The 13,161-nt window shown below is 29.2% G+C and overlaps 1 protein-coding gene across 1 annotated transcript; it reads right to left on the bottom strand.

Moving 5' to 3' along the window:
* Nucleotides 1-5,015: 5,015 nt before the first annotated feature.
* Nucleotides 5,016-6,893, bottom strand: LOC139854954 (transcription factor MYB32). The gene is made up of 3 exons (XM_071844224.1): nt 6,761-6,893; nt 6,333-6,462; nt 5,016-5,721 (listed from the first exon to the last, which is right to left on the bottom strand). The coding sequence occupies exons 1-3, from the start codon at nt 6,891-6,893 to the stop codon at nt 5,016-5,018; spliced, it is 969 nt and encodes a 322-aa protein (XP_071700325.1).
* Nucleotides 6,894-13,161: the final 6,268 nt, after the last annotated feature.

Below are 13,161 nucleotides of genomic sequence, written 5' to 3'. Positions count from 1 at the left end.
TTTACATTATATCTTTAAATCAAATGATTATAATTAATATGAATATTGTAATATATATAAATATATAAATGCTAAATACTCAAATATGTTATTATATAAAATAAGTATTACACAATTAATAAAATATAAGGTTAAAATATTATATGTAATCACAAGTTAAAATATAAATGTTATATTAATATTATTAATATATATATATATATATATATATATATATATATATATATATATATATATATATATATATATATATATATATATATATATATATATATGAAATTTGATATATATAAGTTGTTTAGTATTATTACTTATATTATTATTATCATAAATAATATTAATATTATTATAATAGTATTATTATCATAAATAATATTAGTATTTTTATAATAGTATTATTATCATTAATAATATTATTGTTATTATTATTAATATCATTAATATCATTATTGTAGTTATTATCATTAATAATTAATAATGTTATTATTAATATTTTTATTAATCTTATTATTAATAAATATCATTATTCTGGTTATTTATATTATTATTAATATTAAATACCATTAAAATCAATATCATTTTTTTACTATTAGTATTATATTGATTAATATTGTTATTATTTTGTTATTGTATTTCATTATTAATAATAAATATTATTAATATTATTATTTGTATTTAGATTATTATTATTATAATTATAATTATTAATTATTAATAATAATTATAATACTCATACGTACAAAAAATGGGAATCAAAATGAGTTACACTGAACTTTCAAACTGTATCATAATTTGTTTTGTGTCTACCATCTGGTATAAATCGATTCCATTTAGTCATTAACAAACAAAATTAGTACAAATCAAAATCAATTTTGATATCTTTTTCTTCTGCTTGAGTGAACAATGGCTGTCGACTTCAATCATGCTATAAAGAGATCAATTCCAGTTGTAAATAATACCCAATGACTTCACATTATCATCTATCAATTTCAAACACCCTTAACAGCTCCTAATTGATCGAATTAAAACAGAAAAAGTGAAGAACACAGCTTCTGCTCTGTTCGTGGGTTAATTTTTTTTTGAAAGCTCGATTTCAAAATCTATTACAAATGTGATAATACAATTTTGTTAGGAATATTTTACTCAAATTATCTGCAAAAGCTCAGATTCCAATTTATCCTATCGAGTTCTAATTTTGAGGTCAAACATTAATTTCAAAAAGTCAACAATTTCGTTCATCACAAAATTTGATTTCAATTTGTTGTTTTAGGATCAATTGAGGTTACAGAAAGTTTCTAATAGCAATTTAGCACCTTTTTCATGTTTTAATCTTAATTTCGAAATTGAATTGGAGTTAACATCGTGTATTTTCTTCCTGTCACAGCATTTTATTTAATTTTTTTGTTGTTTTAATTAATCTGATTATTCCCTAATAGTTTCTGTATCCTAAAGCTAATATGTAAACCGTTATTAAATTTAATTGATCCCTGGTCTGGTCAAATTGGATTTTGATGTTGAAGAAAAAGAAACTAGAACAGAAATATCGGGTTATATTATTTTCGAAGGAGATATAAATCAGAAAAACAATAGCAGTCCAACGGTTCAGAGTGTTACGGGTTAACGGGAGGTTGCGGGTTCGAGCCCGGGCTGGGTCATTTATTGTTAAAAAAAACCTCCTTTGATAAGGTAGCCTATTTTCTTTTATTTATTATTATTATTATTATTATTATTATTATTATTATTATTATTATTATTATTATTATTATTATTATTATTATTATTATTATTATTATTATTATGATTGTTATTGTTATTGTTAGTATTAATTATTATTGTTATAATTGTTATTATTACTAATATTATTATCATTACTTAGTATTATTGTTATTATTATTACTAATATTGATATATGTATTATTATTATTATTATTATTAAGATCATTATTATTATTATTTTCATTATTATGAACATAATACAAATTATTATTTTTATAAATATTATTATTAGTATCATTTTATAAATTGTTAGTATTATTATTATTATTACTATCAACAAAAGTATTAGTAATAAAATCATTATTATTGTAATATGATTATTAGTATGGTTATAATTAATCTTATTATCATAATTAAAAAAATAGATATTTCTATAATTATTAATATTATTAAGAATTAAGTATTATTATCAAAAATTAATATTTTCATGACCATTATTATTAAATTATTCATTTTATTAAAAACTACTGATATTATCATTATTATGAGATTGATTATTGAAAACTATCATTAATATATTTATTAATAGAATTATAAATAATATTATCATTTTTATTAGTATTAACACTATTATTATTTCAAATATTACCTTAGTATTACTAAAGTACTGTTTTAACTAACAAATAATATATATAAATATATAAATATATTTATCACATATAACATAACGAAACTTAATATTTTTATATAAAATGAATATAGGTTATTAATATAAAAATTATATCACTAATAATAATATATATATATATTTATTCGATTACAAGTATAGGTATTAATATATATATGAATGATATAGGTTCGTGAATCCAAGGCTAATCCTACATTTGTTCAATGCCGTCATATGTATTTTTACTACAAAATACAGTATCGTGAGTTTCATTTGCTCCCTTTTTAAATGCTTTTGCAATATATATTTTTGGGCTGAGAATACATGCACTGCTTTTATAAATGTTTGACGAAATAGACAAAAGTACTTGAAACTACATTCTATGGTTGGATTATTAAATCGAATATCGCCTCTTCAAGTCTGGTAACCTAAGAATTAGGGAAATGACCCCTAATTGACGAGAATCCTAAAGATAGATCTATGGGCCTAACAAACCCCATTCTGGAATTTGGAATGCTTTTGTACTTCGATTTAAATGGTGATTGCGATTGCCAATATTTATGGCATACTTGCGAGTATGCGGATGATATTCTATATGCATTATGTTAATGTCGGTTACCAGGTGTTCATCATATGAATGATTTTTATACACTTGCGAGTGTAAGGTTATTTATGAAAAATGAAATCTTGTGGTCTATTAAAATGATGGAAATGATTGATTATGATAAAATAATGAACTCACTAACCTTTTGGTTGACACTTTAAAGCATGTTTATTCTCAGGTATGAAAGAAATCTTCTGCTGTGCATTTGCTCATTTTAGAGATATTACTTGGAGTCATTCATGACATATTTCAAAAGACGTTGCATTCGAGTCGTTGAGTTCAACAATATTATTATTAAGTCATTGATAGTTTGATATATTATGAAATGGTATGCATGCCTGTCAACTTTCGATGTAATGAAAGTTTGTCTTTTAAAAACGAATGCAATGTTTGTAAAATGTATCATATAGAGGTCAAATACCTCGCAATGAAATCAATTATTATGTAACGTTTATAATCGATATGAACGGGGCATTTCATAAACCAACTTAATTTGCTAACCATCTAAATAAGGCATTTGTTATACATGCTAACGTTGTTAATTTTTTTCGTTAAACATTCATTTGCAAAGCATGTGAGGGCATCTTCACCAAATCATATACCCAACTAATACAAAATCAAATCCGACAATATCTTCACAGTTAATTCTGTAACCGATAACAATAATTGAAAAAATTATTGAATCTCATGCTTAGAATTAAACCTCCATTTAGTCGATTTAGATATGAAACTAAACCTGTAAATCGTTGTTTTTAAAGTGGTCGATGATAACTAGAGTAAGGAAGGCTGTTCGTTAGAGTTGTGGTTGTGGCGGAGGTCGGAATTACCTTTCAAGGCACTGACCGATGCCAAAGTTATCTTCATCTTCATCACCGATCTGTGGGTGAATGATCCAAGCGATGAAGATGGTGTAACGGTAACGATGGTGTCAGATGTAAAAATGTAACGATGACGGTGATTGAGATAAATGGATCTGAGTACCTGAGATAATATGGATTTTAGTTGGAAATCTGAGATGATTTATTTAAATCGGTTATGGTTGAGATAATATGGGTTGTAATTTAGTTACGAATTTTGAATTTAAATGAAATAATTTAGGGTTTATGATTTTTTAGATTGAGGATGAAGGTAGAGAAGACGTTTAAGATGAAATTGTCTAGATCCAAGGTTATGTTGTTTAGACTTAACGAACCTTTTTAACGTCTGTTAGCTTCAGAGACTGAATATGCAAAACGAGCAAACCACGGAGAAAAATTTGTGTATTTTTAATTTTTTTTTTTTAAATAATTACTTTTACTGGTTCAACATGTAACCGGTCACAAATAGCCTACATTAAAAAATTATTTGATAGTATGTCCAGAATGGTGTTTTTTGAATATATAATCAACATTAGAGAAAAGTGAAAGTATAAGGCTATATAATGGCTTTAATCCCTCCGTCTCATTCCAATAGTTTTCATTTGACTTTCAAAGTCTTTTTTACTAAAGTTTGACTCGAAATATTTTTATTTGTGTTATATATATGTTTTAATGAAAATTATACTAATCAAAACATATTTAAACATCAATCCATTCATATAAATTGTATCAAATAATTCATAACACAAACAAAAATATTGTAAGTCAAAGTTGAGAAAAAAGACTTTAAAGTCAAATGAGGACTATTGGAATGAGACGAATCAAGTATTATATAAAGACAAAACAAGATATCCTTGTAATGGCTTGAAGTATCACAACAAATTAATCAAACCATAACTTGATTGGAATCAATTCTTTACTGGTTCATTGCCAAATCATCACAGGTGACTGAAATTCACCCGTAATATTATTATAATTAGTTACCACCATCAAAGACACAAAACATATGATCACATGAGCCCTAATCTACATCAATCCTTTGTAAGTTGTACATTTTTTGTCATGTCATTCCTTAAACAAAAACAAAACAAATTAATCTCACCAATCCCAAAAGAAAAAGCAAAATGACCAAAAGAATAGAAAAAAGTCAAACCCTTTTATATGGCAATCTTCATAATGGTGTAGGGTAAGAAGATAAAATATTAGGTCCCATGTTTGAGGGAGAAGGTACAACCATTTCCTCAACACCAAGTTGTACTTGCTGATTTTCATCATCCCAAAATAAATAGTTTGGACATTGTTGGCTTGTATGATCCACAACCCACTCATTAAACTCATGTTGCTTCTGAATCAAACACTCCTTTCCATCCCCATTGTTTAAATGACAATTTTGCCCATCTACCATGCTCTCCAAATTCTCCATCAAAGGTGGCACATAATTATACATGCCATTATTAGTGGTGAAGTTCAACACTTGTGTGGGCAATTCAGGTATTTGATTCTTGTTCAATTGCCAAATTGTGTCAAGATAGTAATCATTTTGTGCAATGCAATCCTCATTTTGCCCTTCGAGTACCGAACCACTTGTGTGATCAATCAAGAACATTGAACTCGAAGAAGAGGAAAACATGGGCTCTTGAATTCGTTGTTGCTTAATGTTGTTTATGCTTAAATCTTGATTCAAGAAAGTTAAATGGGTCGGGTTGTATCCATAATCTGAATGAGGTTGATCTATGCTTGTCGTAGTTGTACTTAAACGTGTTGTCCTGCTAGTCGAAGAGGATTTACGATTAATCTTCTTTTTGATCCATGAATTCCAATAATTTTTTATCTCGTTATCTGTTCTTCCGGGTAAATGACTTGCAATATGGGCCCATCTATATGTACAAGTACAAAATTCATTGTCAACTTTGTGTAGGATAATTTATGTATAATAGTATATATATCTAATGATTGAAATAGAAAAGTAAGCATGAAGAATGTATATGATCAAATAAGAACTAAAATATAAGCAGCTTAATTAAGGTATGACATTGTTATCATGGATCCAAATACAGTGTCAACAACTTTTGAAAGTGATAATTAATTAATTGCTTTCAGTAACCATTTTGTATAGTCTAATAATTAACTCTGTATGGGACTTCTATAAAACGATGTATCACGTTTGTTATATCCACGTCTTTTTTAGTACTTTTGGAGAATATATAAAAAGTAAATCACATATTTAGGAATTTAATTATCTCATATGCACATAGTAAAATTACAATGTCTAACTAGTAACTTATCAATTGGTTTTTTCAACATACAAATTTGGTGAAACCATGTCAAATAATAATACCATGTTAATCTTAACTAGCTAGAAAACAAATAATCAAGCTAATAGCTAGTGAATACTTACGTACTAATTATGATTTAAACCACATTTCTATAAATAAGTTCAATTCTTATATATGCATGGTAACTATATATAATAGGCTTAAAAACTAACTTGTTTCCTACAACGCTGTGAAGGTTGATGATCAACTTCTCTTCCTCCGGCGTAAACTTTCCTCTTCTGATATCGGGTCTCAAATAGTTTATCCATCTCAATCGACAACTCTTTCCACACCTTTGAAGGCCTGAAACTAAAACAACACTCTCTGAGACATGCACATTCTAACAATATAATCACAATTTTAAAATAGCTATAATGTGCTCGTAGTGGTTCATCTCCGTCCTAATTGTCCCAGATAAAAACACACAGTAGTTTAATGAAGTTCATAAATTCAACGTTCATAAATTCAACTTAACTTAATTACCATCTCATTACTATAATGAGATGTTCACCAAGATTATATATAATGAACATCATGAAGTATTATTTAAATATATTAAACTCGAGATCGAACGTAGTGTTAAAAAGAGAGAAAAAGAGACCAGCTTTTTCAGGAACTTCACTCCAACAGCCATAGCCATGAGTTGTGATGAATCTAATGAGCTTTTCATCTTCTTCAGGTGACCAAAGTCCTCTTTTTACTTTCTGTTGGTTACAACATGAATGCTGCCCCATTTTTCTTTAATTCCTTGGATATATATATCTGTATATATAATCTAACTGTACGTGTGTATATGTGATATTGCCCAACTTAAACAAGAACTAGAAACATGGCCTCCATAAATTAAAAATTGAAGTAAAAGGGTGTCTAGTTATATATATGCGATGATAATAGTAATTGTCATTTAAATGTGGTGCAAATGCAAAAGCGAAATGCAGATGGGACCCACTCGTTTTGTAGGGTCACCTTTTCATCTAACCCTAAAATGACATTTGATCAAATTTATGTTAAAAGTCATACATATCTCTACGTAGATTTGTAGTATTACGTAACCAACGTCACGTACTTGCCTTTTTCTCTCAAACACACGCACAATAACAACACATAAATATAGTATACAACCCCCTTTTACGCATATTAAAATAGATTATTTTATTCAAGGTGTTGATTGAAAACGGGACAGATAATCAATATCATATTTATTATATTAATTAGTTCTTTATTATTGTTATATAGCTTTTGATTTGCGTAATACAAACAAGAATGAACATGTCTCAGTGCTGAAAATGTGATCATAGAAATTTATATAAATTACTCCGTAATATAAACAACGTAAAAGGACATTTAAATTTCTTGAAATTGTTACCAAATTATTTTAGAGGTCAATTAGGCTTCCAAACTGATTACTTTATCAAAACTGTTACTGTATTTCTTTAAGTAGTTACCAAATTTATTGACGTATTTTTTTTTCTTCCAAAAACAAGAACTTTATAATCAAAGAGCACTACAACAAATCGAAGAAGACTGAAACACACAGCTTAACAAACAACGGAAAAAACAATTAAGCACAAAACCAAATCGAACCTAACAACAACACTACAACACTACTCACGGGCGGAACTTAGTGTAGTGTAAAGAAATATTCGCCCCACTTGGATTTAACGGAAAAAAAATTTACACTAAAATTATTTTTTTAAACAAAAAATTAGGTTTTTTTTAGTGTGACTCCTGCTGACTTTGAAAAATTTATTAAATTTTTATACTCGGCCTATCTGTATCCGGGTTCAAGTTCCGCCACTGACACTACCAGACATAAGGAAAGGAAACAACATATGAGGTACCAACGACAACATAACAAGGAAAAACGAAAGAGGGATAAGAAGCCATCAACAATCCAAAACGAGATCAAAGCCACCAAACCACCCGAACCTCATATATCCTTCATAAACTCCGATACATTATTTTATTCTCCTTCTTGAACGGCTTCTTCAATTCTTTCTAGACCTTTTAGGCTTAATCGGATGCTTGGAGTTAATAAGTGTAGCTTCAACTTTTTCACACCAAATTTCTTAATCGAATTAAAGTACCCAAAGGATGAATTGAACATGCCTTAGATGAACTCATCCAAACCAAATGAATTAGGATCCACCTCAGAAGTAGAAGCATGATTATCACCAAGGCCATCTACCAAATTGTGATCCAAACAAACAGGGGACAACGTATCAGAAACCAACATAAAATTTATGGCTGTATATATTAACAAAACGAAGTCAATTTATATGACAAAAAACCCTCAAGTAATAACCTTGGAGCATGTCAGAATTTTGTATTTATTTTAAGTTGATCTACTGCGATCCGTATAATTAACACATATACTAATACACAAAATTGTCACATATTTCCATTGGCTAACACTTAACAATATATACTACTCACTCCGTCCATAATCTATTGTCCCCAAGATAAAAAACACGCAGTTTAAGAAAAAGTACCAGACATATATATCTTTTTGTTAACTTTCCAGTCTTACTGCTTACTTTTTACCTATTTTTTTTTACATGAATAAAGTCGGGGTACTAAAGACTTTTATTCAGTGGCGATTCCAGAATTATAACACAATGGGGTCGCGGAATTTTTTTCCAATATCAATTATATTTCAATGCTATTTTAGTGCTAATTTACTTTCAAAAAAGTACAAATTCCAAAAATATTTGAACTCCGAGTAGTTAAATTTAGTGGTGTCCTATACAATTTAAAGGGAAAATTATAAATTTGAAAAATATATGGGGTCCTACAATTAAATTTAGTGGTGTCATGTATAATTTAAAGAGTAATTTCTACTAAAAAATTTCAAACAAGTGGGTTCCCGTGACCCCACGGGCACCTTACTAGACTCGCCACTGCTTTTATTACATTATTTTTATACATTTATGAAAATGAACAATTAATTTCGAACATCTTAAAATGAAATACTGGACTATAGATTTGAGACAGATGGAGTAATATACAAAATGCATGGTCACATCTCCATCAACTTAAGTTAATAGTAACCGTCTTTTTTACTTACCTACTCTATCAAATTTAGCGAATGTTTAGTTAATAATGTAATAAAAATAACGTGACTTTTAAAATCATTCTTAGATATAGGTTATATGTTATTCATTTATTATTTTATTGTTTCATTAAACACTACAAGAAAAGTGAACATTCTCGACGACACTTTTCCCGACGACATGTGTCGTCGGGATTAATACACAAAACGACAAAAAATTCACTTCTTTGTTAGACTTTTCGTAGTTTTTTGTTGACCGACCTATCCAGACGACATGTCGCCTGGATAGAAGGTACAATAAATTTTCGTTTCCCTCCAGGTAATTTTCGTTTCCCTCCAGATGCCCGGTCAACGAAATTCAATTCATTAAATTTTCGATCCAGACGACGTGTCGTCGGGAAAGGGTCGTCGGGAAAAGTACTGGAATCAAATCCCCTTCCCTGCCTTCTGCTACTTCACTTTTTAGAAACTAAAACCCACAAAATTCCTCTCAAGCACACCTACGATTTTCAACAGAATTAGAAGGTTTCTTCATTGTTTTAGCTTTCCCCACCAATTTCTCCTAATACCCGCTCCAAGGTATGATTTATCTATCTCTTTCTTTTCTTTTCCTTTTTTATTTTTGAGATATTGTTGCTCAACCTGATTTTTTTTTTTTTTTTTTGATTTAAGGTTTTAATCCGTATGCTTTAACTTGTTTCTTGCGATTTTGTGATGATTTATGAAGTTAGGATTTGTTTTTAGGTAATTTATTAAAGATTAAAGTTAAGGTTTGTGTTTAATTGTTAGATTTATTTATGATGCTAGGTTTTTATTTAGTTAATTTATCAAAGATTAAAGTTAGGGTTGATGTTTAATTGTTAGATTTATGAAGTTAGGGTTTGTGTTTAGTTAATTTGTTAAAAGATCGTTAGTTAATTTGTTAAAAGATTATTAGTTAGTATTTGTTAAAATATTGGTAGTTGTCATATGAACATTCAATTAAGTAATTATCATCATGTTAGCAATTCGTAAAGCTTCTGCTAACATCAAGTAATTTCTCACCTCTGTGAATTGAAATAATACCTGCAAATTGATTTCTTCTATATATGTATCATTTTTAATAGATGCAATTCATGAAAAATCTGCCTTAAATAGAAAATAAATTCTAGTGTTTGATTGTATGTAATTGTAACGTAAGGAAGATATTTTCTTTTTTGTATTCTATGGTAACAACGAAGACTCAAACCAACATTGGTTGGTTCCAAAACCATGTTTCGAATGACGCATTGAAAGGCTCGATGAAGCCTAGAACAAGTGAAACAAAAAGCTTACATGTAAAGAAAAGAGAAAAGAAACTACCTCGACCTGCTATTCCATTAGCTTGTACGGGGATAAAAACTTCTAAAGCGGAGGTGAATATCAACTATATCTTGAATCTTGATATACAACTATATTACCTTTGTTATTATGCTGAATATTAAATATTAAATGAATATTAATATTATTATTGATTACATGGTGATTTATCACGTATCAGCAATGGTTTTTTTTTATCATATTATTGATGCATTGTATATTAAGTTTACTTGCACACATGCATTTTACACTATTATGTTAGAACTATCTCACAAAGTAAATGAACATGTATTTAATTATGACAATGCGGCTACAAAGGAAAAAGAGATCCAAGTGAGGAAAATGTAATTATTTATGTTGTGTAAGCTCTACACGTAAGTTTATAGGCCTACCACACGTTGCTAAATATTTTACGTTATGCGCATTTTCTGTTTTTCAGCACCGTTAAGGATTTACGCTGAAACACATAAAAGTGAAACCGAAACTTTAGTGGAACAAACTGAACAAAGTATCGGGGCGACCCATATTGACACCGAGGTGAATGAACGTCAGAAGCCAATGATATATTTGTTTCTTGTCAAACACTTAAAACTAACGACACTAGTACCAACTCCGGACCCCGTACAACCTTTTCTCCCAAGCTACATCTATCTGACTTTGGTTAATTGTTTCTACGCCTGGCAATCGAGTCTGGTCAAAACGGGTTTGGGTCATTTTTACCCATAACTGATTTCTTCTAAATATGGATCATTTTTAGTAGATGAACATTTTATGCTATTATGTTAAAACTATCCCACATAGTTAATGAACAACTTCTTAATTAGGACAATGCGGCTACAAAGGAAAAAAAAGATATCCAAATGAGGAAAAGGTGTTTATTTATATTGTGTAACCTCTACAAGTAGGTTTGTAGACCTATCGCATGTTGCTAAATATTTTACGTTATGTGTGATTTCTGTTTTCAGCACCGTCAGAGCTCGGATTCCTTTGTCCAGAAATCCTCTTCCTGGAGTACATTCGAGTATTAACAGGTTGGTAACATTATCAAAATTCGGTTATATAATTTATTGAACTCATGTGTGCTTTTAACTTCTTTTATATTTTTTATCCAGGTCAAAACAGAGTAAGAGTTCAAGCAAGGGACTTGATATTCAAAACGCCAATGGTTTCAGTTTTAAGACTGGTCAACAAGTAGAAAATAGAAAAGAGGTAAGTATTGTGCATTTGATAATTTAATTTAACAATTTATAAATAATGGCACCAACAGTTGTATATTAGTGTATCTCTTATGTGAGTTTGTGCTAAGTTATGTGAAATTTGATATTTGATTGGAGCAGGTATCCAACAAGAACGGTGATGTGCAATTAGTTGATTTTATTGAAAGCTATTTATTAGGTGAACAGGTATATTGTTTTGTTTGATTGTTAATTATTATGTTTTCGAGTATATATATATATATATATATATATATATATATATATATATATATATATATATATATATATATATATATATATATATATATATATATATATATATAATAGTTATGCTTTGTTTTGACCGTTTTTAATGTTTATACATTTGTTGCAGGGAGATGCAGTTACAATAATGATGTTTATACAATAGTTTGACTAAGCTGGTTATTAGTTACACTAATAGTTAATAAAGATGCAGCTTGCTAGTTTGTACTCTAGAAATAGAATGATATAAAGATGCAACTTATTAGCTACAATAAATGTTATTGTTTGGGATTATACCAAATGTTATTGTTTAGAATTATATTTGAATTTTGAACGATTTGTAATCTTTTGAATGATGTTAATATTTGTGATGTTATTTTAAATGTTTATCATTTACATTTATTTATATTTATTATATTATGGTTTGTTTTTTGTTTTGAACATCTATGCAGAAATTGTATTTTGTGTAACCAATTCGGCTGGACAATAGCTGTTTTGAAGCTGCTGCAAAAAAAGTTAATACAGGCTTTCCAGACGACATGTCGTCGCAAAAGGGTCGTCGCGAAAGGTGAATTTGACCAAAAATGTCAAAATCAGTCAACAATTGACTTTTTCATGTCTGGCGACATGTCGTCGCAAAACGTCGTCGCGAAAGGAGCCACTTGATCTTTGACTGTGTCAGTCAAAGTGGGTCCCACCGTCGTCGGGATAGACGCAAAACGGGCGTCGGGAAAACCTTTTCGCGACGAGGCTTTGGGGACGACACATAAGCGACGACATGTCGTCAGGATAGGGCTTTCTAGACGACATGTCGTCGCAAAATGTCGTCTGGAATGGGCTCATTTGTTGTAGTGAAACAACTAATTTTTATTTAATTTATGACAATTAATTTCGAAAATACAAAAAAATAAATTACCCACACAGCAACACGCGGGCTTCCTAACTCGTTTAGTCTATAAGACCGACAACAACTCATCGTCAAAAGAGAGTTGTCAGACATGCTGGCAATTTTGACGGAGGGTGACACCGGTTAACGTTGTGTTAGTGTCTGACGTCGGTCGGCGTTAGTCAAGGTTGTGACGTGATTTTTTTTATTTATCCAATCATTTGTCTCAACATCACATTCAGAGTTAATGGTGGTCTAAAACCAAA

This window comes from Rutidosis leptorrhynchoides, chromosome 6, assembly GCF_046630445.1.
Source record: "Rutidosis leptorrhynchoides isolate AG116_Rl617_1_P2 chromosome 6, CSIRO_AGI_Rlap_v1, whole genome shotgun sequence".
NCBI lineage: Eukaryota > Viridiplantae > Streptophyta > Magnoliopsida > Asterales > Asteraceae > Rutidosis > Rutidosis leptorrhynchoides.
Note: the sequence above shows the minus strand (reverse complement) of the source record. Positions and strands in the feature narration are given on the sequence as shown.

Excerpts from the sequence above, each read along its gene's own strand:
- LOC139854954 (XM_071844224.1), bottom strand. The coding sequence starts at position 6,893 with ATGGGGCAGCATTCATGTTGTAACCAACAGAAAGTAAAAAGAGGACTT. Across the intron at positions 6,463-6,760 it reads TGAAGTTCCTGAAAAAGCTG|GCCTTCAAAGGTGTGGAAAG; the intron begins GTCTCTTTTTCT and ends TTTTAGTTTCAG. Across the intron at positions 5,722-6,332 it reads CACAGCGTTGTAGGAAACAA|ATGGGCCCATATTGCAAGTC; the intron begins GTTAGTTTTTAA and ends TTGTACATATAG.